Below are 24,649 nucleotides of genomic sequence, written 5' to 3'. Positions count from 1 at the left end.
TGGGTAGAAAAACCAGAATACATGTTTGGTTTGCTTTCAAAGGTAACACAGTATTTATCTCTCAAAGAGATTTTTCTACTGTTTGTGCCTTTCCAGTTTTTTTTGTGTGCCAATTTTGAAGAAGGAAAGCGAAAGCCAGCCTCTTGACACAAGCTTGAGAATGTCCCCCCCCCCCACAGGAACACCCAGAAAAAGTTATTCAAAAGTGACTGTGTCCTGCAGCTCCCTTTCATTTTCACTGTCTCTACTTTCCTCAAAGGGGGATCTGGCTGGAGTGTTGACAGTGGTAACCGTGGGGGCAGAACATCTCTCACATGAAGTATCTTTTTCATGCCTGTGTCGTCCCCCCCCCCCCCCCCCCCCCCGTGTACTCCGACAAACACAGAAGCAATGCTTTTTCAAACCCAAGACATCTATACATACAAATATGTTTACAGAGCAATGTCTTTGCTACAGTAGCGTTTTGCTTTGTGAGATGTGTTAAGCTTGAGGAACTTGTTCCTGGATGGAATGAATGACACACTGTAGATTTGGTGATCTCTTCTCACACAGAGATGAGAGAATCCAGCTCATCTCATCCATCCAGATAGTGGGTTTGTTGGCTAAATTCTGCGAATTGGTGTATTCCCTTTGAAAACCTGTAGTTTCCCAAAAGGAAACATGGTTCAATGATATTGGACCATTAACATAGCACCGTGGACAACCAGAGAGATAGACAGAGTGGAAAGTCGTTTTACGTGGGATAACACAAAATAGGGTAGGCTAGTCTGCAGAGAAGGTGGGTCACCCAATCTCCAACTATGGGTATGGCTTTAGTTTAATCTAGTAAACTCTACTGGTTTGCTCTGTCCTTATCTACCATAATGACCTTTCAGTACACACTGATACCGCTGACTTCATTACAAAGACATAGGGACTTGAGATAGAGCATGATGAACTGACATTCATGCAAACCTGGTTCTATAGTACAATGGTTTAAACTGAGTTTTCACTGGGAACCATAACCATACAGTTGATAGATAGTGGTGCTATATACAAACACAGCAAAATGAATATGCTTCTTATCCTGTATGAAATGGTATGTTATCCAATACAATATTTGGTATGTGATACAAATTCTCAAAGCATAATTTAACAGGAATTGGGGAAATACTGATCGCAGATTCGATTTTTTATTAAATTTTTTTTTGCCACAAATGTAACAATTACACCCTACACTTTGGATATTTATCAAGAGGATAATGTGAAAGTGAAATTCTTTGGGAGAACCCCCTTTCCATGATTTTCCTCTATCCCAGTGTATCCCAACAGTCCCCGAGTACCCCCAACAGCACACATCTTTGTTGTTGCCCCGGACAAACTCACCTGATTCAACTGATTGAGGGCTTGATGATTAGTTGACAAGTTGAATCAGGTGTGCTTCTCCGGGGTATTCGAGGACTGGAGTTGGGAAACCCTGCTCTAGCCTATCTCTCTCGCTCTCTCCTTCTCTATCCATCCCTCTCTTAGACATAATACTCTTTGTCTTTGTTCTTCTTGCCCTTGGTTACTGTCTTAGCTACTGCAGCCGTGGTTGTGCTTGGTGTCTTCTCGAGCTTGACCATGGCCCCGTTGCCCTCGGAAACTGGGTTGCTGATGAAGTTGTGTCCCTGGTCCGTCTGGTAGGAGCTCTCGTCACGGTTGCGGTACTTGTACATGGCGTAGAGGAGGATGAGAATGCAGAGGGCAGCAGCTGCCACAATGCCAACCACCATCCCTGTGGTGCTACTGGACTCCCCGATCCTATCCACCAGGCCGGGGTGCATGACCTTCTCACCAGGGGCTGTAGGGTCGGCTGTGGGCACATGGGGGAAATTGGGAGGGTAAGTTAGTCCAGGTGTATACCGGGATGACGGAGGGGCAGGGGGCAGAAGCACCTGGTCACGGGTGTTCATTTTGCCCGCGGGGATGTGGAGCTGGTCAGGGTTGGTGGTGGGAGCATAAGGAGGGGGGCGGGGATTGTGGGGTTTCTGTGCCCCACCCTCACCAACGGCGGGGGGAGGAGGAGGATGCAGGACTGTCCTGTCAGTGACCAGAGGGGAGTTTTTGTAAAAGTCCTCATCATCTGATTCCGTCATCTCCCCAGAACCGAAGGCTGAGACCTCCACAGGGTCACCGCAGTCCTCCTGATCCGGGGGGCAGGGAGGGTGAGGGTTGGAGAGCATCAGGGACTCTTTGGTGGTCTCAAGTGGGGACAGGGAGGTGGGAGGAGGGGGGATAGCAGGGTAACGGGTGGCGATGGATGGGGGCTCAAGGGAATCCACTGTTATTATAGGCAACACTAATTCACCTCCTAGAAAAGACAAAGAGAGGGTAGGGGACACACATTAGAGGAGCATTAGGAGACCCCAGACACGAATAATGAACAATTGTGCTCATTACATTACAAACACAATATGCTCATTATATAGCTACAATGTTCCAAATCATGTAATATTACGCCATGTAGGGGCAAGATAATTAATATGGAAGATATTTAAGTATACAGTATTATCTATAATATGGATTTGCTTACAAGTTCACATTTCTGGGAAAAAAAAGACAGCAAACCATGGGATAAGGTCACTTACGTACATCAACATATTGCCACATGATTTTTGCATGAAGAGAAAAACAAATTCAAAAACAGCTGCATAACATTGACATACATCCTTAATTATTTGATTTTCAGTTGCAGACGGATGTGTGCCAGTAACAATATTTGTTAGTTTACTAAGGTTGAACATCCTTGATGTTTATAGAAACATAACCACACCCCCTCAAGCCACCTCAACAAAATGACTAAAAACCAAATATCAAGGTTAGAAAGACAATGACAACAAGTCAAGGGCCCGATTCACCTCTACTGACAGTGTTATTGATAAAAGAGAGTGTCAGGGAGGGGCAAGAGGATAGGTGGAGAAAGAAGGATCATGACAATGACCATTTGTCTGCATAAATTGGGACATCTTACAGGACAAACTGGCGACAAGTAAGGCCAATCGTCTATCATGATCTAATGTCGCGTTTGAAACTCTTGAAACATTTGCATGAAAACACGCCTTTTATCACACAGACAAGTAAGAAAAAAAACGACCCCTTCGTACATCACAGGAGGTTGGTGGCACCTTAATTGGGGAGGACAGGCTCGTGGTAATGGCTGGAGTGGAAAAACTGGAATGGTATCAAATACATCAAACACATGGTTTCCAGGTGTTTGATGCCATTTCATTTACTCCCTCCAGCCATTATTATGAGCCGTCCTCCCTTCAGCAGCCTCCTGTTTTGTACAGTTGAAGTCGGAAGTTTACATACACCTTAGCCAAATACATTTAAACTCAGTTTTTCACAATTCCTGACATTTAATCCTAGCAAAATTCCTTGTCTTAGGTCAGTTAGGATCACCACTTTATTTTAAGAATGTGAAATGCCAGAATAATAGTAGAGAGAATTATTTATTTCAGATTTTATTTATTTCATCACATTCCCAGTGGTTCAGAAGTTTACATACACTCAATTAGTATTTGGTAGCATTGCCTTTAACTTGGGTCAAATGTTTTGGGTAGCCTTCCACAAGCTTCCCACAATAAGTTGGGGGAATTTTGGCTCATTCCCCCTGACAGAGCTGGCATAACTGAGTCAGGTTTGTAGGCCTCCTTGCTCGCACACAATTTTCAGTTCTGCCTAAAAAATCTCTACAGGTCTGAGGTCAGGGCTTTGTGATGGCCACTCAAATACCTTGACTTTGTTGTCCTCAAGCCATTTTGCCACAACTTTGGAAGTATGCTTTGGGTCTGTCACGCCCTGACCTTAGAGAGCCTTTTTATTCTGTATTTTGGTTAGGTCAGGGTGTGACTAGGGTGGGCATTCTAGTTTTGTTATTTCTATGTTGGCCTGGTATGGTTCCCAATCAGAGGCAGCTGTCTATTGTTGTCTCTGATTGTGGATCATATTTAGGCAGCCTTTTCCCACCTGTTTGTTGTGGGATCTTGTTTATGTATAGTTGCCTTGAGCACTGCAATACTGCACGTTTGTTATATTCTTTGTTGTTTTGGTTGTAAGTTTCATTATTAAATATCATGTGGAACTCTACGCACGCTGCGCCTTGGTCCACTCATTTCAACAAACGGGACAGGGTCATTGTCCATTTGGAAGACCCATTTGCGATCAAGCTTTAACTTCCTGACTGATGTCTTGAGATGTTGCTTCAATACATCCACGTAATTTTCCTGCCTCATGATGCCATCTATTTTGTGAAGTGCACCAGTCCCTCCTGCAGAAAAGCACCCCCACAACATGATGCTGCCACCCACATTCTTCACGGTTGTGATGGTGTTCTTCGGCTTGCAAGCATTCCCCCTTTTTCCTCCAAACATAATGATGGTCATTATGGCCAAACAGTTCTATTTTTGGTTCATCAGACCAGAGGACATTTCTCCAAAAAGTATGATCTTTGTCCCCATGTGCAGTTGCAAACCGTAGTCTGGCTTTTTTATGGCGGTTTTGGAGCAGTTGCTTCTTCCTTGCTGAGCGGCCTTTCAGGTTATGTCAATATAGGACTTGTTTTACTGTGGACATAGATACTTTTGTACCTGTTTCCTCCAGCATCTTCACAAGGTCCATTGCTGTTGTTCTGGGATTGATTTGCACTTTTCGCACCAAAGTACGTTCATCTCTAGGAGACAGAACGCGTCTCCTAAGCGGTATGACGGCTGCGTGGTCCCATGGTGTTTATACTTGCGTACTATTGTTTGTACAGATGAACGTGGTACCTTCAGGCGTTTGGAAATTGGATGGATGAACCAGACTTGTGGAGATCTACAATTTTTTTCTGAGGTCTTGGATGATTTAGTTTGATTTTCCCATGATGTCAAGCAAAGAGGCACTGAGTTTGAAGGTAGGCCTTGAAATACATCCACAGGTACACCTCCAATTGACTCAAATGATGTCAATTAGCCTATCAGAAGCTTCTAAAGGCATTACATTGTTTTCTGGAATTTTCCAAGCTGTTTAAAGTCAGTCAACTTAGAGTTTGTAAACTTCTGACCCACTGGAATTGTGATACAGTGACTTATAAGGGAAATAATCTGTCTGTAAACAACTGTTGGAAAAATTACTTGTGTCATGCACAAAGTAGATGTCCTAACCGACTTGCCAAAACTACAGTTTGTTAACAAGAAATTTGTGGAGTGCTTGAAAAACGAGTTTTAATGACTCCAACCTAAGTGTATGTAAACTAAGTCGCTCTGGATAAGAGCGTCTGCTAAATGACTTAAATGTAAATGTAAATGTAAACTTCCGACTTCAACTGTACATGTAATACATTTCATGAGTAACCCTAGTAATGAATGTGACTACTATGAAGCCCTGCTGCATTGGGTAATTTGGTGAGCTAAAGACTAGAACATAGAAGAGGAAATGCTCCTCTGTCTCAGCGCTAGGTGTGCCACAGATCTGTCCAACCCCACTCCTGACCTTCACCATAACGGCCTTTCAGACTACGCCAGGATATTTGTGTCTTTGCAGCCTTTCTTTGACAGCTCACACTGACCAGGGCCAGGCAGGCAGTAGTGAAATATGGAGCCGTTCTGAAAAGGTCAGAAGCAGTGATAGCTGTAGGAATATTAAGATCAGTCATCCACACCAGAACCTTCCATGAGCTTGATATTATGAATACGGCCTCCGACAACCAAATGTAGGCCTACATGAAGGCCTCAGCTATTTCCCCCCGTTTGTTTCTTATTCTGTTTATGGGAGTGCACAAGGATAGCATGAGATCTTCTCATCTTGAGATAAGATCTTGCTCGCTAGTGGCAGTAATGAAATCTCCCCTAACAGCGAGTTCAAAGCAGAGGTAGTAGCTGAGGAAGAGACGAGCGATGAGAACAGACAAAATTACAACTTTGAAAGTAGCGATAGGGCTAGATCAAGGCACATTCGATTTTATCCATGAGCTCATTAAAACCTTATTAAATTATTAAATTAAAGCCTATTGGTCCCTAGTGTAGGAAGACAGTAGGTGATCCTAGGAGGTCCTGTTCCCTCCTAGGGCCTTGGTATGACACTGAACCCCAGACCAGGGCTGACAGACAGACTCACCTGTTCCAGGCTCACACTCCTCCAGGTCCTCGTCATCACTGGGACACTCAGCAGAAGCCACCAAGATGTCATCCGAGTTCTGAGACTGCGGAGAAGAAGAGGACACAATGTTGCTGCTTTGTAATCTATACAGTATTCAATCTTTCAAACACTTAGTTGTCAACGTCGAACATTAATAAAAGAATAACACAACGTTATTCCCGCAAAAAAGCCTTGCAAGTGAAACTTCAATATTTGAGAATACTTCAGAAAAACTAAGGCTGGAGTATTGCACTCCTTGCTTTTTCCACCAGATCAATAGTAGAAAAACAATGAATTATGGGCCAGGATTCAATTTCACAGTGCTAGTTCCATGATGCAATGATTGTGCTCAAACAGAAGCATCTATTTTTCTTTCCTAATACCTCCCGTACCTATACATAAATTCATATCCCAGACATATACAGAAGCTATATAAATATCATATACAGTGAGCTCTGTCACGTTCCTGACCTATTTCTGTTAGTTTGTTATATGTGTTAGTTGGTCAGGACGTGAGTTTGGGTGGGCATTCTATGTTTTCTGTTTCTATGTTGGTTTATTGGGTTGCCTGGTATGGCTCTTAATTAGAGGCAGGTGTTTGGCGTTCCTCTAATTAAGAGTCATATTTAGGTAGGCGTTTTCACAGTGTTCGTTGTGGGTGGTTGTCTCCTGTGTCTGTGTATATGTTTGCACCATACGGGACTGTTTGCGGTTTGTTTGTTTTATGTAGTCTGTTCCTGTTCATTGCGTTCTTCACGTTATATGTAAGTTCGTCGTTCAGGTCTGTCTGCATCGTTTATTTGTTTTGTTTGTTTATGCAAGTTTAGTTTGTTTTTTCCGTCGTGTTCAATAAATCATGTCATTTCACTACGCTGCGCCTTGGTTCGATCACTATTCCTCCTCTTCGGATGAAGAGCAGACTGTCAGATTTTATGAGGGTATCTTCATCTTTATCGGGTGAACGATTTAGAAATTACAACTCTTTTTGTACATAGTCCCCCCATTTTAGGGGACCAAAAGTATTTGGACAAATTCACTTATATGTGTATTGAACTAGTAAAACGTTTAGTATTTGGTCCCATATTCTTAGCACGCAATAACTACATAAAGCTTGTGAATGGATGCATTTGCTGTTTGTTTTGATTGTGTTTCAGATTATTTTGTGCCCAATAGAAATGAATGGTAAATAATGTATTGTGTCATTTTGGAATCCCTTTTATTGTAAATAAGAATAGAATACGTTTCTAAACACTTCTACCTTAATGTGGATGTTACCATTTTTTACGGATAATCCTGAATGAATCGTGAGTAAGGAGTGAGAACGTTAGAGGCATAAATATCATACCCCTCCAAAAATGATAACCTCCCCTGTTATTGTAACGGTCAGAGGTTAACATGTCTTGGGGGTATGGTATTTGTGCATCTGTAACTTTCTCACTCATCATTATTCACGATTCATTCATGACTATCTATAACCATGGTAGCATCCTCATGAATGTAGAAGTGTATAGAAAACATATTATATTCTTATTTTCAATACAAGTGACTCCAAAATGACAAAATACATTATTTACCATTCATTTCTAATGGGCACAAAACAATCTGAAACACGACCAAAACAAACAGAAAATGCATCCAACAAGTTTGTAGAGTTACAAGCTTGATGTAATCACTGCGTGCTATGAATATGGGACGAAATACTACACTTTTGACTACTTTAATACACATTATAAGTGAACTTGTACCAATACTTCTGGTCCCCTAAAATGGGGGGACGAAGTATAAAAAGTGCTGTAATGTCTAAACGGTTCACCCAATATGGACGAAAATACCCTCAAATTTAAGCTGACAGTCTGCGCTTTAACCTCACAGTCATTGTATCATTTCAAACCCAAAGGTCTGGATTACAGAGCCAAAACAACAACACATTTGTCACTGTCCCAATGCTTTTGGAACTCACTGTAGTATGATCCGGAGATTACACGAATGCCTCAGTTTGTTCTCACATGTCAAGGCACAGAAACCTCACGATAAATCACATCTGCACATGTTTGATATGAGACACCACTTTTTTTGACAGCTCTCACATACAGTATATTAATCATTGGCCTGCCCTGAGCTCTTCTCAAACATTGTTCCATCAAACTGTCATCACAGTTTCTAAGACAATGTTTTCAATTCAAACATGTATTCAACTGTCACAGTGTATTATTTACCTATATAAAATATCAAAAGAATAGATACACTGAACTATTTTGAGGAGAAAGGCAGTGTCAGTAAATGTAGAAATAAATGCAGTTACTACAAGCAGGTGTAGCCAACCCTAAAGCTGTCTGCCATTATGACCTTCAGAAAGAGCATTGAAATTCAACAAGGGCTTGAGAAATCTAGTCGATGTAAATCTATGCTAATGACCTAGATTTACATAGACAGGGAGGTTTGGCATTGGAGGTAAGCAGTTAGGCCATGATTGACATCAATTTATCGCCTTCATTATCGTATGGACAAGCCTAATCAACTTATTTAGCTGGAGGAAGGAGCCTTTGTCCCACCGAATGCAATCAATGCATTTACAGGGTTCGGATTTAGCTGGAGCTTGACATGCTTACTGGGCAATGGCTGTTACAGAGTACTGTCATCCATCAAATATGCTTTGAAACATCTGGAGGTGTGGTTAGTGTATGAAAAGGTATCGAAGCTTTGTTTTTTCACAATAAAGCTTTAGCAACTGTGATCAGAACAATTGCTTGGCCTTTTGAAAACTGTAGGACGATTAAAGAGTTGTCTTGTCTGGCCCTTGTGTCTTACTCTCTAATCCACACGTAACAAAGAACAGCATTGTTGTGGCGTTTCGATTCTCTAATTAAAACATGCTTTATTGCTGCATATTAGATCTGCCTGACTGCGTTCATAAAGCAATTACTCCCTCCCTTCCTGTGTCTGTGTATACAACGCCTGTAGTTTCATAAGCAAGTTTATTGTTTATGGTGGAACTGTAGGTATTATTCATTTGGTTTGTTGTCGTAATTTATGACATGACACCATGACAAATGTTCAGCTCAGGTACACGAAACACTTTCAATGTAAACCACTGCCTGAGAAAATGATTACAGTATCTTATATCCCACTACTGTCGTCTAATGGCACAGAGGGAGTTAGCTGACTGTGAGAATGATTGAGCTTGTGTTGTTCATTGGCACATATTCATAGGACGTCCCGTGCTAATCTTATGAGGAACCTAGAAAGTACAGGATGGAGAATAAATCATAACCACAACAGAAGAGAGAGGATTGGCAAGTGAATACACTGCCACACCCTGATCAGTTTCACCTGTTCTCGTTGTTGTCTCCACCCCCACCAGGTATCGCTTGTTTTCCCCAGTGTATTTATCCCCGTGTTTCCTGTCTCTCTGGGCCAGTGTATTTATCCCTGTGTTTCCTATCTCTCTGGGCCAGTGTATTTATCCCTGTGTTTCCTATCTCTCTGGGCCAGTGTATGTATCCCTGTGTTTCCTATCTCTCTGGGCCAGTGTATTTATCCCTGTGTTTCCTGTCTCTCTGGGCCAGTGTATTTATCCCTGTGTTTCCTGTCTTTCTGGGCCAGTGTATTTATCCCTGTGTTTCCTGTCTCTCTGGGCCAGTGTACTTATCCCTGTGTTTCCTGTCTCTCTGTGCCAGTTCGTCTTGTATGTTTTTCCAAGTCAACCAGCGTTTTTCCCGTTCTCCTGCTTTTTGCTATTCTCCTTTTTCTAGTCCTCCCGGTTTTGACCCTTGCCTGTTTCTGGACTTTGCCTGTCTGACCATTCTGCCTGCCTTGACCACGAGCCTGTCGGCAGTTCTGTACCTCCTGGACTCTGATCTGGTTTTGACCTTTTTGCCTGTCCACGACCATTCTCTTGCCTACTCCTTTTGGATTAATAAACATTGTAAGAGTCCGACCATCTGCCTCCTGTGTCTGCATCTGGGTCTCGCCGTATGTCATGATATACACAGGCGTTTGTCTCTCCCAATCAGAGTGTTCGAGAACAAATGACATTGAATATAACTTAAACTTGTACTGTTTAATATTTCAAGTGACTAATGTTGTTTTAAATATTCAGACAGCCCGTGAACATAAATCATGTTTTCATGTGTTGAAAGGACAAGCTTGGAAGTTAGAAATATTCTGCTGGGGGCCTAATAAGAGCAGCTCTGAGGTGGTCTCTCTGTAACCCCCCCCCCACCCCCCCTTTGCTCTGCTGTTCTCCCTATAGGGCTATTTATATTAGCCCAAGGTTCTACGTGGGGTTGAATTGTGGTTCATCAACATTCATGCAAATGACTACCGGAGTGCTGGATATGGAAATAGGCAGTTTAGCCATGACTGGCATAAATTGTTACTGAGTGTGACCTTCAATCATCTCTTGATCAACAAAGTCAAAGGCTGAGGGGGAAAAAAGGTTGAATCCACGAAATGGGGGCGTATTAAAGGATGGAGGTCCCTTGACAACTTACACTGAATGTGGTGGGGCCTTTTGCGTGGATCTATATGCCCACAGGCAGCCTAATACATATGCAAGTCGGTGTAGAGAAGGAAGTGTCGCTCTGTCTGCTAAAAAACCCTGTAAATGTTGCTTTTGGGGGATTTACAGCTTTGTAGCTGCAAAAAAAAAAAGAAAAGAGTGCATCACGCTGCTGAGGGAGTTTTAAAAACAGCACAATGACTTCCACAGGGTCTGATGGTTTTTTATCTGGTGTGCACTGTGACCATGACATTGAAAAGGCATCATACATGAATTCATTTCCCCCAACAAACCAGAAAAACACTTCCAATCGAGAGCTAACGCACGTTCAAAGACGTGTCTAGGTCCAGTGCTTTGTCTGTGCTCCCTTCTTGAAAGCTCTTGGTTTTAATGAGTAATTACAGCCTCTTATTGGCAGAGGCATGCCAGCATGGTTATGTTGAAAATGTGCAAAGGAATTGAGAGAGAGAGAGAGAGAGAGAGAGAGAGGGAGATTGCTCCCGTGAAAGTGCTCTTTAAGGGTTGTTTGGATTTGTCTGCCTGGTGAGTGGCTAAATGAGCTATAATGTAGATGGAGTGTCTGTCTCACGCAGCCAACCTCCTGATAATGGACATATTGTCTGTCTGGCGGAGTCCCTTCGCAAATCCTTCCCATCTAAATGGTTACTTATGCTGTCTGTCTAATGCCTTCAGCCCTAACACTAGCTCACCCACAGTCCTTGTCACAGTCACCTCTAACATTAGGGAAACACCATACGTACAGCTCCTTATTGTACAATGTTAAAACCAGGATTACTGAATGAGGGACAGTTAACATACGGAGTAAAATGGCTAGTCTTAGTTAGCGGTCATCATTACATCACCTCACGCACCATTGGTCACTAATAACGTTCAACATGGCCCTAGTACCCTGCCTCGCATGCCCACACCCGGCCTTCCCTCTGACCTGGGAGATGCTCTCTCTCATGCTGGGTGAGCGTTGCCTGCGGGTGGTGGTGGTGGCCATGGTGGTGGTGGTCTCCATGATGGTGGTGGACATGTCGGAGGCTGCCAGTGGGGTGGTGGAGGTGGTCTCAGTGGTCAGCACTGACAGTGAGTCTCCCACCAGCCTCAGGTTCCCCTCAGCCTGGACACTGGGGTCACTCTCTGCCGCCAGCGTCAGCACCTGCAGGCCATTATAGTAGAGGCCAGAGATCTGGCCCTGGAACGGCCGGCCCTTATCCTGACCCCCGATCTTTATCGCTGCCTGGCTGTTGAAGATGGTCAGCTGTCGTCCTGTAGTGAGTTATAGGGAGGGGAGGAAGAGGGATCGAGGTCGAAAGATAGAAACGGAGAGAAAGGAGAGAGACACAAACAGGCGGACATCCAATTACAGTATGAGTTATACCGTTCTAGATACCCAGAAGGGCCTTGGCAACAGATTTGGAACTCAGCACAACAAGTTTAATGATGGAAGTATATGTTCAAAGCTTGTCTGAAATGTTCAATTCAATGACAGTGGTCTGGTTTGTATATTTAGTCATCGTACTGGTCACATATATTGGCCCAATATATTCTGAGGGTAAGATGTGGTTAGTTTGAATGTTATATTGGTAAAGTATTTTCAATTGGTTAGTGTTTAAAAATCAGAGTTAGTGAATTGGCTCAATCCTGGTTATAGGGTCCCAAAAAAAATTGCTTTTCAAATCAGTTAAGTCTTTGCGAGATGGCACGATAATGCGTATCATTTTACTTACATTTCACTGTCAGTGTGTTTACATAGAGTAATGGGAGAAAAGAGTGTCATGGGAAATTGTAAGCGCATTACTTTCCTCCATTAAGCACAGGAAGTTGTTTCTCTGAATTGATGGACAGCTAGGGACAGGGCATTTCCCCTTCATCCTCTCAGTCATAAGCTGACGGACCAATCAGCGTGCTCCTCTGGGACCCACTCTACTGAGTGGACTGACTTCCTCTGGTGGAAGGGAAGTGTTTTCTCCCCCCCCTTCCTCCCTCGGGTTATCTAACTCCACCACTGACAGCAGCAGAAGCAGCACTGGTAAGCACTGTCCCTGTTACATCACCCAGTGAGTTCAGCATGTTGAGAGAGGGTAATGTAGTGTGCCAATCTCAGGAGAATTCTAATTAACTATGTAGCTGAGTGTTGCAGTGACAGTAACCTAGAGGTCTGTCAGAGTCTCAGCCCCTTTGTCCCTGAATGTGTGTGACATGGTTGCCAGGAATGCAGGGAAGTCATCTGGAGGTATAGCAGGGAGAGTATAGTGGTGTTTAGTGGGGTCACGTTAGTGTGTGGGTTTTTAGAATGGTCAATCAACCACAGCGTGGACTATAGATGATTAGAGCATTTAGAGAGACCAGGGTGTGAATTCAAGTGCAAGGTTTATTGTGGATACTTACACCTTGTTGCAAGACCCACAAACATTAGATGAAATGCTCTATGTTCCATTACCAGCTAATTATTCCAGTTGTTTAACAGGTTAGTTATCACTTTAAATATGTTTCTGTCACAAGAGGAATAATCAGATAACAACAAGGTAAGAAATTCAGCAGCTTCTAATTAAACACAATAATTGGAGGGATGTTAGTTAGTCAGGGGTTACGTTTAGTTCATTCATTTAAAAATCTCTGAAGAGGTGCAGCATCCCCAAATGGTCTGGGGATTGCAAAGAACACCTGGTAGATGTACTGTTACCCATTTGGTATATCTTTTTTTGAAAGGTACTAAATGAGACAAAGTACGTTACTCGAAATGGCTGTTGGAGGATATATATCTATGTTCCCCTCCTGGTCACTACGATCCACAGTCAATTTCAGTCCAAACATACCCAACATGTAGCTCTATACCGTACATAGGTAACAGCATTTGATCCTTTGTCTCTTGGCACTGCACCTCTTACAGGGATTTAGACAGAGGGATTTAACTGGATTTAGTAACTGTTTAATGGATTCATTCATTTCTTCTTTTCGGTTTACCTTTGTCGAGTAGCCACTCGTCAACTACCCGACCAAGTCGGTATGGGATTCTTTGTCTAGCAATAGCCAGGCGCTCATTATCAAAGTTCCCTTCAGAGAATTTGGAGAGACAGATTAGAGGTTAAAGTCTGGAAGTTGAAAGATCACAAGGTTAGAGACAGGGCATCATGGCTAACACGTTTAGCAAGTTAGCAATTTGAACCCAGCTTCAGGTTAAAAGAAACTTGTGCTTTACTTAGTGGTATTTAGTTAAGGGACAGTAACAAACGGTACATTAGTTAGAATGGTCTTTATTTCTATTTATAAAATACTTAGCTGGATCATTTAGGGGGATTGGTGTAACTATGACATTTTTAGCAAAGCATCAGGACTTAAATGCATACAACATAGAAGAGGTTTAACTGTAAGTGGTAGAAAACAGCAAAAAACAACAATCCATGCATTTGAAAGATAACAATTTAGAAGCATGAACACAGACATTTTCTGGTTGTTATCATCTCAATGGAAGGACATTACTATGGTGATGGTGACTGTTACGGGAAGTAGCCGTAACACAGGGTTCCTTGTTCTTGACGAAAGTGATTAACGATATCAGGAAAATGTTATACACAGACATTTCAATCAATTGTTGTTATTTACTCTGAACAGATCAACTTTATATATACAGTATAAACAGTCTATTAAGCGTGATAAACTTTACAGATATAAGATTATTATTTACTTGTGGAGGACATTCTTTTATTATAATGTCTTTGGAACTTTTAGCCCTTTTTCTCCCCGATTGGTAGTTACAGGCTTGTCCCATCGCTGCAACTCCTGTACGGACTCAAGAGAGGCGAAGGTCGGGAGCCACGTGTCTTCCGAAGCATGACCCTCCCAAGCTGCACTGCTTCTTGACACACTGCTTGCTTAACCCGGAAGCCAGCCACACCAATGTGTCGGAGGAAACAATGTCCAACTGGTGACTGAGGTTAGCTTGCAGGCGCCCAGCCCGCCACAAGGAGTCGCTAGAGCGCAAAGAGACAAGGCCATCCCAGCCTGCCAAACACTCCCCTAACCCGGACGATGCTGGGCCAATTGTGCTTCGCCTCATGGGTCTCCCGGTCACAGCCGGCTGTGACACAGCTTGGGATCAAACCCGAGTCTGTAGTGACGCCTCAAGCACTGCGATGCAGTGCCTTAGACCACTGCGCCAATCGGTATGCCCTATTGAGGACATTCTATTGTGAACAAATCAAAGGCTCCCAAGGTATGGGATATGACTCTATCTACTGCCAGGCATTGCTTTAATGAGATAATTCACTTTCTCCCTTGTCTGTGTGACTGTGGATGACACGCCTTGTATCAGACTCAAAATGAAATAACGAACCAAAAGAAGGACCACAATGGCATTTGAACTTTCTCTGTGACAGTTCTCATCTAGCTCAAAGCTCTCATTTCCACTGCTCTACTCCTTTCACATACGGTTACAGTAATGTTATGATTGGGCCAATTACTGACTGGGTTAGTGCCCCATTGGTGGAGTGCTAGAGTGGATGGAGCAGCCATTATAAAATAAAAAGAACCTTGGTAAAACGAGCCTTGAGCAGCACTCCACTTGATAGAAAGCTTGACTGTACCGGAACCAAACACCTGCTGTAGCATAGTAACGTAGTCTTACCCTGGTGCTCTTAACCTACCATAAAGATACAGTAGAGCAAAATGCCTGTGCCCAAATATGGGTATACAACTGATTGTCTGACTAGACACGACTTGTTATGTCAGATCATGTGTTGAATATCAAGAAAGTGGAGAGGGAGAGAGTTCTCTGTCATTGAGAACAATACCTTCACTAAAGTAGGTGGAGAATAGCTGAACTGCCCCTCTCAATTACAATCGAGAAAATAATTGACCAATTTTGGATAATTCTTTATTGTTAGTTTGGTCAGTGTGAGTGGAGAAGAAACAGATCATTATACTACATGAATCATAAGGATACGATGTAAAAATGTTTTGGATTTGATTTGTTAGATAGCATCATGGAGGAGAGATAGAAAGTGAAGGGACAAGGAGCAGACGACAGAATGTTATTTTTGAACCTTAATTTAACTAGGCAAGTCAGTTAAGAACAAATTCTTATTTACAATGACGGCCTACCCCAGACGACGCTGGGCCAATTGTGCGCCGCCCTATGGGACTCCCAATCACGGCCGGATGTGATACAGCCTGGATTCAAACCAGGGACTGTAGTGACGCCTCTTGCACTGAGATGCAGTGCCTTAGACCCCTGCGCCACTTGGGAGCCACACACCTCTTCCTCCTCCCCTTTTCACGCCACACACACAAACACACATCATCAGTGCTCTCATATAAAAGCTAATTTTACAGGCGGCGGGGGGGGGGGGGGGGGGGGGGGGGTTGGGGGGGGATAAAACGAAAGCTGAGATTTGGCTGAGGGTTCCTTCATTGCTCCGAGGCTGTGCGAAGATCCCATTCTCAGCATCCACTCTGCCACCGGCCAAGCTGGCTGCTACAATTACTGTGAAGAATCCGAATCCATCCTCTGCTAGACATACTCGGCAGGGCAGCTTGAGGGAAATGTGTCCATTTCAGATTGTTATTAGATTGTTTATGCAGTAGTTATCTGTGCCCACCATGTGGCGACTCCATAAAGTGCTCTGAATAGATAATATAGTGAAATGGCACATATCAAAACTGAATGCTGGGGCGTGCTGAAGAAAACAAATCAATTTACTCTATGGCAGAAGGCAAATTTCCAATTCCATTTGGACTTGCTCGCCAAGAGCATTCAACAACTGTCCCTGAATTTATGTGATATTTTCTGTTTGATGGCTCGAGCTGGACTCACCACGCACCTTCCTCCATGTCTGTGTTGTTAAAATACAGCCTGGATATCTCTCTCTCTCCCTCCCCCTTTCTTTTAATGTAGACTTATCTGGCCCTCCCACTCATCCCACCCATTTCAAAGTGTCCTGCTCCATGCCTTACCTGGTGGGTAGCGCTCGACCGGCTGGTTGTCCACCTGGAGGGTGGCGTTGCCACCACTGCGTGTGAAGCGCACAACATGGTACTTGCCATCGCTAACTATGACAGCCGGCTCGTCAATGGTGATGTCGTCTGTCCCCACGTTGAAGATCACACCAATCTTTCCTTGTTCCTGGAGATAGAAGAAACAGAAGAGACGTTTGACTTGGGGTGTCTGAAGGGAAAATGCACGCGAGAAATTCCCAAATCTAAAAATGTGTTGAAAATAGTGGCAGCAGTGTCCACTGATGAGTAAGACATTGGTATTGTTTTTGTTGTTACAGAGCTGCAGGGCTGGAAGTATCCTTGGTTGAGCAGCCCAGAGTTATCCACTGTGACATGAGCAGTATATTAGACTAGTGCGTCTCTAACTGTTCCATTCACCACATGCTTCCCTCTGCAGTCTGCATCAGGCTCCCTGATGTGGCTCACTAAAGATACGACCCTGCCGCTACTCTTCTACCAGAAATGACCTTACCCATCCCTCTCACTGCGTCTTCTCTCCCACCTGGAATCTCCATAACAGGTCAAAGTCACTTCCTCAGGTTGCCTCAGCTAGGAAACTGGGCTGGGGAGCCATTCACTACCGCGTGTGTGGGCGCTCTGTGCCCGACCGGGCTATGCACGTCTGTAGCCCCTGTGATGGGACTACAAGGTCACAGTGCTAATGTGGCAGCGTGAGAGCAGACTCACCTCCCTGAAGACCAGAACAGCGGTCTGACAGCTTCAACAATATTCCATCCCAGTCTATAGGGTGACACCCAAGCTTACTTCACACATCATTTGGTACTGTCAGTAATTTGGGATGTGGTATTGTGTCTTCATGAAGACGACAAGCAACCGGCGGGGTTTTTAGCGGGTAGCTTGGGAATTGATTCCCACACAGCCATTTGATGAGCAGAACCGAAACCAGTCGATCCATCAGTGTAGGCATCTGGAAGGGCAAACTGCCAAGAGGTTGTCACTGATGAGAGAATATGGAACCTCTCACCTCTCTGGGTCACGTCAACCGCTTCCGTCAATTCCTCAGGATAAATGAGGACAAAGTTAGAGGAGCATTACAGCCACCAGGAAATGATACTATGTAATATCCTGTCCATCCATATACTGCAGTGTGATGATGGTCATCTGTTATCAGTTATCTAGTTAAAATCTTGTCTAGTTATTTGATGACTTATCTTTGTTATTAACACTGTATGGGATTTGCACAGATGTAGCACCAATCCACCACATCAATGTTCTGAACTGACAGAACCTTGGAGTGACCCCAACACTGCTACCACCCAAACAGTACAACCCGTCAGTGTGTCCTCCTCTGCCTATTCCCCATAGGTAAATATTATACTTTTGTGCGCACATTTTATGGTGAGCATTCTCCTTTGCCAGGATAATCCATTCACCTGACAGGTGTGGAATATCAAGAAGCTGATTAAACAGCAAGATCATTACACAGGTGCACCTTGTACTTGGGATGATAAAAGGCTACTCTAAAATGTGGAGTTTTGTCACACAACACAATACCACAGATGTCTCAAGTTTTGAGGGAGCGTGCAATTGGCCTGCTGACTGCAGGAATGTCCACCAGAGCGGTTGGCAGAAAATACAATAAGCTGCCTCCAACGTCGTTTTAGAGAATTTGGCAGTACGTCCAATCGGCCTCACAACCGCAGACCATGTGTAACCATGTCAGCCCAGGAGCTCCACATCCGGCTTCTTCACCTGCGGGATCCTCTGAGACCAGCCACCCAGACAGCTGATGAAACTGAGGAGTATTTACAGTGCATTCGGACAGTATTCAGACCCCTTAACTTTTTCCATATTTTGTTACGTTACAGCCTTATTCAAAAATGGATTTAAAAAAAAATGTCCTTATCAGTCTACACACAATATCCCATAATGACAAAGTGAAAAGAGGTTTTTAATTATTACAATAAAAAGCAGAAATAACTTATTTACATAAGTATTCAGATCCTTTGCTATTAAACTCAAAATCGAGCTCAGGTGCATCCTGTTTACATTGATCATCCTTGAGATGTTTCCACAACTTAATTGGAGTCCACCTGTGGTAAATTCAATTGATTGGACATGATTTGGAAAGGCACACACCTGTCTATATGAGGTCCCACAGTTGACAATGCCTGTCAGAGCAAAAACCAAGCCATGAGGTCGAATGAATTGTCCGTAGAGCTCCGAGACAGGATTGTGTCGAGGCACAGATCTGGGGAAGGGTACCAAAACATTTCTACAGCATTGAAGGTCCCCAAGAACACAGTGGCCTCCATCATTCTTAAATGAAGAAGTTTGGAACCACCAAGACTCTTTCTAGAGCTGGCCGCCTGGCCAAACTGAGCAATTGGGGGACAAGGGCCTTGGTCAGGGAGGTGACAGAGAACCTGATGGTCACTCTGACAGAGCTCCTCTGTGGAGATGGGAGAATCTTCCAGAAGGACAACCATCTCTGCAGCACTCCACCAATCAGGCCTTTATGGTAGAGTGGCCAGATGGAATCCACTCATCAGTACAAGGCACAATACAGCCCGCTTGGAGGTTGCCATAAGGCATCTAAAAGACTCTCAGACCATGGGAAACAAGATTCTCTGATCTGATGAAACCAAGATTGAACTCTTTGGCATGCCAAGCGTCACTTCTGGAGGAAACCTGGCACCATACCTACGGTGAAGCATGGTGGTGACAGCATCATGCTGTGTGGATGTTTTTTAGTGGCAGGAACTGGGAGACTAGTCAGGATTGAGAGAAAGATGAACGGAGCAAAGTACAGAACCTCAGACTGGGGCCTATGTTCACCTTCCAAGAGAACAACGATCCTAAGCACACAGCCAAGACAATGCAGGAGTGGACAAGTCTCTGAACGTCCTTGAGTGACCCAGCCAGAGCCCAGACTTGAACCCGATCGAACATCTCTGGAGAGACCTGAAAATAGCTGTGCAGCGACACTCCCCATCCAACCTGACAGAGCTTGAGAGGATCTGAATAGAAGAATGGGAGAAACTCCCCAAATACAGATGTGCCAAGCTTTGTAGCGTCATACCCAAGAAGACTGTAATCACTGTGTAAGGTGCTTCAACAAAGTACTTTCTGAATGCACTGTATGTCTGTAATAAAGCCCTTTAGTGGGGAGAAACTCAGTCTGATTTGCTGGGCCTGGCTCCCCAGTGGGTGGGCCTTTGCCCTCCCAGGCCCACCCATGATGGCGCCCCATCCCAATCATGTGAAATCCATAGATTAGGGACTAATTTATTTATTTCAATTGACTGATTTCCTTATGAACTGCTCCCGCGCTCAGGTCTGTTCAACGCTGGTCCGACCAATCTGATTCCACGCTTCAAGACTGCTTCGATCACGCGGATTGGAATATGTTCCACATTGCGTCCAACAACAACATTGAAGAATATGCTGATTCGGTGAGCGAGTTCATTAGGAAGTGCATTGACGATGTCGTACCCACAGCAACGATTAAAACATTCCCAAACCAGAAACCGTGGATTGACGGCAGCATTCGCGTGAAACTGAAAGCGCGAACCACTGCTTTTAACCAGGGCAAGGTGACCGGAAACATGACCGAATACACACAGTGTAGCTATTCTCTCCGCAAGGCTATCAAACAGGCTACGTCCCAGTACAGAGACAAAATAGAGTCGCAATTCAACAGCTCAGACACAAGAGGTATGTGGCAGGGTCTACAGTCTATCACGGATTACAAAAAGAAAACCAGCCCCGTCGCGGACCAGGATGTCTTGCTCCCAGACAGGCTAAATAACTTTTTTGCCCGCTTTGAGGACAATACAGTGCCACTGACACGGCCCGCTACCAAAACCTGCGGGCTCTCCTTCACTGCAGCCGAGGCGAGTAAAACATTTAAACGTGTTAACCCTCGCAAGGCTGCAGGCCCAGATGGCATTCCCAGCCGCGTCCTCAGAGCATGCGCAGACCAGCTGGCTGGTGTGTTTACGGACATATTCAATCAATCCTTATCCCAGTCTGCTGTTCCCACATGCTTCAAGAGGGCCACCATTGTTCCTGTTCCCAAGAAAGCTAAGGTAACTGAGCTAAACGACTACCGCCCCGTAGCACTCACTTCCGTTATCATGAAGTGCTTTGAGAGACTAGTCAAGGACCATATCACCTCCACCCTACCGGACACCCTAGACCCACTCCAATTTGCTTACCGACCCAATAGGTCCACAGACGACGCAATCGCAACCACACTGCACACTGCCCTAACCCATCTGGACAAGAGGAATACCTATGTGAGAATGCTGTTCATCGACTACAGCTCAGCATTTAACACCATAGTACCCTCCAAACTCGTCATCAAGCTCGAGACCCTGGGTCTCGACCCCGCCCTGTGCAACTGGGTCCTGGACTTCCTGACGGGCCGCCCCCAGGTGGTGAGGGTAGGTAACAAGATCTCCACCCCGCTGATCCTCAACACTGGGGCCCCACAAGGGTGCGTTCTGAGCCCTCTCCTGTACTCCCTGTTCATCCACGACTGCGTGGCCATGCACGCCTCCAACTCAATCATTAAGTTTGCGGATGACACTACAGTGGTAGGCTTGATTACCAACAACGACGAGACGGCCTACAGGGAGGAGGTGAGGGCCCTCGGAGTGTGGTGTCAGGAAAATAACCTCACACTCAACGTCAACAAAACAAAGGAGATGATTGTGGACTTCAGGAAACAGCAGAGGGAGCACCCCCCTATCCACATCGACGGGTCAGTAGTGGAGAAGGTGGAAAGTTTTAAGTTCCTCGGTGTACACATCACGGACAAACTGAATTGGTCCACCCACACAGACAGCGTTGTGAAGAAGGCGCAGCAGCGCCTCTTCAACCTCAGGAGGCTGAAGAAATTCGGCTTGTCACCAAAAGCACTCACAAACTTCTACAGATGCACAATCGAGAGCATCCTGTCGGGCTGTATCACCGCCTGGTACGGCAACTGCTCCGCCCACAACCGTAAGGCTCTCCAGAGGGTAGTGAGGTCTGCAGAACGCATCACCGGGGGCAAACTACCTGCCCTCCAGGACACCTACACCACCCGATGTCACAGGAAGGCCATAAAGATCATCAAGGACAACAACCACCCAAGCCACTGCCTGTTCACCCCGCTATCATCCAGAAGGCGAGGTCAGTACAGGTGCATCAAAGCAGGGACCGAGAGACTGAAAAACAGCTTCTATCTCAAGGCCATCAGACTGTTAAACAGCCACCACTAACATTTAGCGGCCGCTGCCAACATACTGACTCAACTCCAGCCACTTTAAAAATGGGAATTGATGGAAATTATGTAAAAATGTACCACTAGCCACTTTAAACAATGCCACTTAATATAATGTTTACATACCCTACATTACCCATCTCATATGTATATGTATATACTGTACTCTATATCATCTACTGCACATATGTCAGAGTCAAGGCCCGCGGGCCACATCCGGCCCGCGAGAAGGTTTTTTACGGCCCCTGGGATGATCTTGATTTATTATTAGAACCGGCCCGCAGACCGCAGCAAGCCGGCAGCCCGCAGATCTTTTACACGCACCAATACTACATTTCCCACAATGCAACGGTGACGCACCGAGCAGTAGGCTGCTTCATTTCAATATTTATTGGCACAGCAGTCGTCAGCATCACAGTAAAATTAACTTTCAGATACCCATCAAAAATGGCAAAACGGAGGTGGACACTGAGAACCGGGGGTTTCAAACAAGGTGGGAGTCGGAGTATATGTTCACGGAGGTAGCTGGAAAACCTGTGTGTCTTCTGTGTGGAGAAAGTGTGGCGGTACTGAAAGAGTATAATCTGAGACGACATTATGAAACGAAACACGCGGACAAAAACAAGAATATGGACATGGAACAAAGGCTACAAAAGGCAGAGGAATTAAAACGAGGCCTCAAATCTCGACAGGCTCTGTTCAAAAAAGCCAAATCACAAGGCCAGGCTGCTGTCAAGGCCAGTTTTATTTTGGCAGAAGAGATCGCTAAATCAGCCCGGCCATTTACGGAGGGGGATTTCATCAAAAACTGCATGATTAAAGTTTGTGACGAAGTTTGCCCAGAAAAAAGGCAACTCTTTTTAAATGTGAGTCTGAGCAGAAACACCATTGCCGAGAGAGTAGACCAGTTGTCCATCAATCTAAAAGAGCAGCTTGTGAAAAAGGGAAAAGATTTCATTGCATATTCCTTGGCTGTGGATGAGAGCACCGACATTTCTGACATTGCCCAGTTGTCAATTTTCATCCGCGGAGTGGACTCCAGCCTAAGCGTGACAGAGGAGTTTTTGGCTTTACGTCCTATGCATGGCACAACTACGGGGCATGATTTGTATGAAGAGGTGTCAAGATGTGTAAATGAGATGGAGCTGCCTTGGGAAAAACTTGTGGGTTTGACAACCGACGGAGCACCTGCGATGTGTGGACACAGGAGCGGACTGGTGGCGAAGATACGGGAAAAGATGCAAGAGGAAAACGCGACAGGTGAGCTGACAGCTTATCATTGTATCATACACCAGGAAGCGTTGTGCGGTAAAGCCTTGAAAATGGAGCATGTAATGAGCATCATCACGCGCACAGTTAACTTTATCAGAGCCAAAGGTTTGAATCACCGCCAGTTCAAGGCATTTCTGACGGAGTTAGAAACGGAGCATGGTGATTTGCCTTATCACACAGAGGTGCGATGGCTAAGCCAGGGAAAGGTGCTTCAAAGATGTTTCGAGCTTCGTGAGGAGATTTGTCTGTTCTTGGACAGCAAAGGGAAAGACACAACACAACTCCGAGACGAAATGTTTCTGTGTGAAATGGCTTTTCTGTGTGACATTACGAGTCATCTGAATGCAATGAACTTGCAGCTGCAGGGTCGGGATCATGTCATCTCTGATATGTACAGTACAGTGAAGGCATTTAAAACCAAACTGACTCTGTGGGAGACGCAGATGCGGAAAGAAAATTTGAGCCACTTTCCCAGCTGCCAGACCATGAAAGAGAAGCTCTCTACCAGTGCGTTCCCGAGCGCACAGTTGGCTGATAAAATAGGTATGCTTGCCGCTGACTTTCGACGCCGATTTGCTGACTTTGAAGCACAAAAAAGCAGGTTGGAACTGCTCGGTAACCCATTTGCTGTTGACGTGGAAAGCTCACCACCAAACCTCCAAATGGAGTTGATTGACCTCCAATGCAATGATGCACTGAGGGCAAAATATGCGGCAGTGGGTGCTGCGGAGTTCGCCCGTTTCCTCCGACACAATGCCCCAGCTGCGCATCCAGGCTGCTCAAACGTTGTCTATGTTTGGCAGCACATACCTGTGTGAACAACTGTTTTCTTTGATGAACCTGAACAAAACATCACACAGAAGTCGACTTACTGCTGAACACCTCCACTCAATTCTGAGGATTTCCTCAGCTCAGAGCCTTACCCCGAACATTGATGAACTTGTGGAAAAGATGGGACACCACCAAGTATCACCCTCAACCTCAAACAAGTGAACATTACTGTGCAATCACATATTTAGAGTTTTTACTCAGTTCAAGTTTAAAAGTTAAAGTTTAATATTTGTTTTCACTGCATGTTACTTCTCCTTAAACAAAGTGTTGTTTTTGATTAATAGATTTTTGCACTTTATTTTATTGTATTTCAAACCAATTATATTTTAAAAATATTTCAGTTGAGTGGATGATAGAAAATTGCTATTATTGTTTTTTTCTTTGAAGTAAATTTAGCCCACTTTTGCTAAAATAGAAAATATAGGCTACTGATGGTGCCTTGAATACCGGTTTCTTTCATTTAATGTTCATGTTATGGGGATTTTTATATAAAGGAAATTTGTCTTTTGTGTCTGTTGAAAATTAAAGATTACTGACAGAGCCATAAGAAAATATTGCTGTTACGGCTGTCGCTTTCCTCATCCTCAGATGAGGTGAGGAGAGAAGGATCTTCAGACCAAAACGCAGGCTTTGGGAAATAAGCCATCTTTTATTTGATAACGATGATGGCA

The 24,649-nt window shown here is 44.4% G+C and overlaps 1 protein-coding gene across 8 annotated transcripts in view; it reads right to left on the bottom strand.

The window, feature by feature from the left end:
• Positions 1–353: 353 nt before the first annotated feature.
• Positions 354–24,649, bottom strand: part of nrxn2a (neurexin 2a) — a 337,271-nt gene continuing 312,975 nt past the window's right edge. For 6 of the 8 annotated variants that reach the window (XM_055943517.1, XM_055943519.1, XM_055943520.1 and 3 more), the window contains 5 exons: positions 16,601–16,769; positions 13,613–13,702; positions 11,586–11,914; positions 6,118–6,202; positions 354–2,332 (listed from right to left, as the gene is read on the bottom strand). In XM_055943517.1, coding sequence (XP_055799492.1) covers positions 1,506–2,332; positions 6,118–6,202; positions 11,586–11,914; positions 13,613–13,702; positions 16,601–16,769 — 1,500 coding nt within the window. In that variant the 3' untranslated portion in view covers positions 354–1,505. The remainder of the gene's footprint in view (positions 2,333–6,117; positions 6,203–11,585; positions 11,915–13,612; positions 13,703–16,600; positions 16,770–24,649) is intronic. The other 2 variants (XM_055943522.1, XM_055943524.1) reach the window with 1 other exon arrangement.

The sequence above is a fragment of the Salvelinus fontinalis genome, chromosome 13 (assembly GCF_029448725.1).
Source record: "Salvelinus fontinalis isolate EN_2023a chromosome 13, ASM2944872v1, whole genome shotgun sequence".
Classification (NCBI taxonomy): domain Eukaryota; kingdom Metazoa; phylum Chordata; class Actinopteri; order Salmoniformes; family Salmonidae; genus Salvelinus; species Salvelinus fontinalis.
The sequence above is the reverse complement of the archived record's forward strand: the minus strand, read 5'-3'. Positions and strand labels throughout refer to the sequence as shown.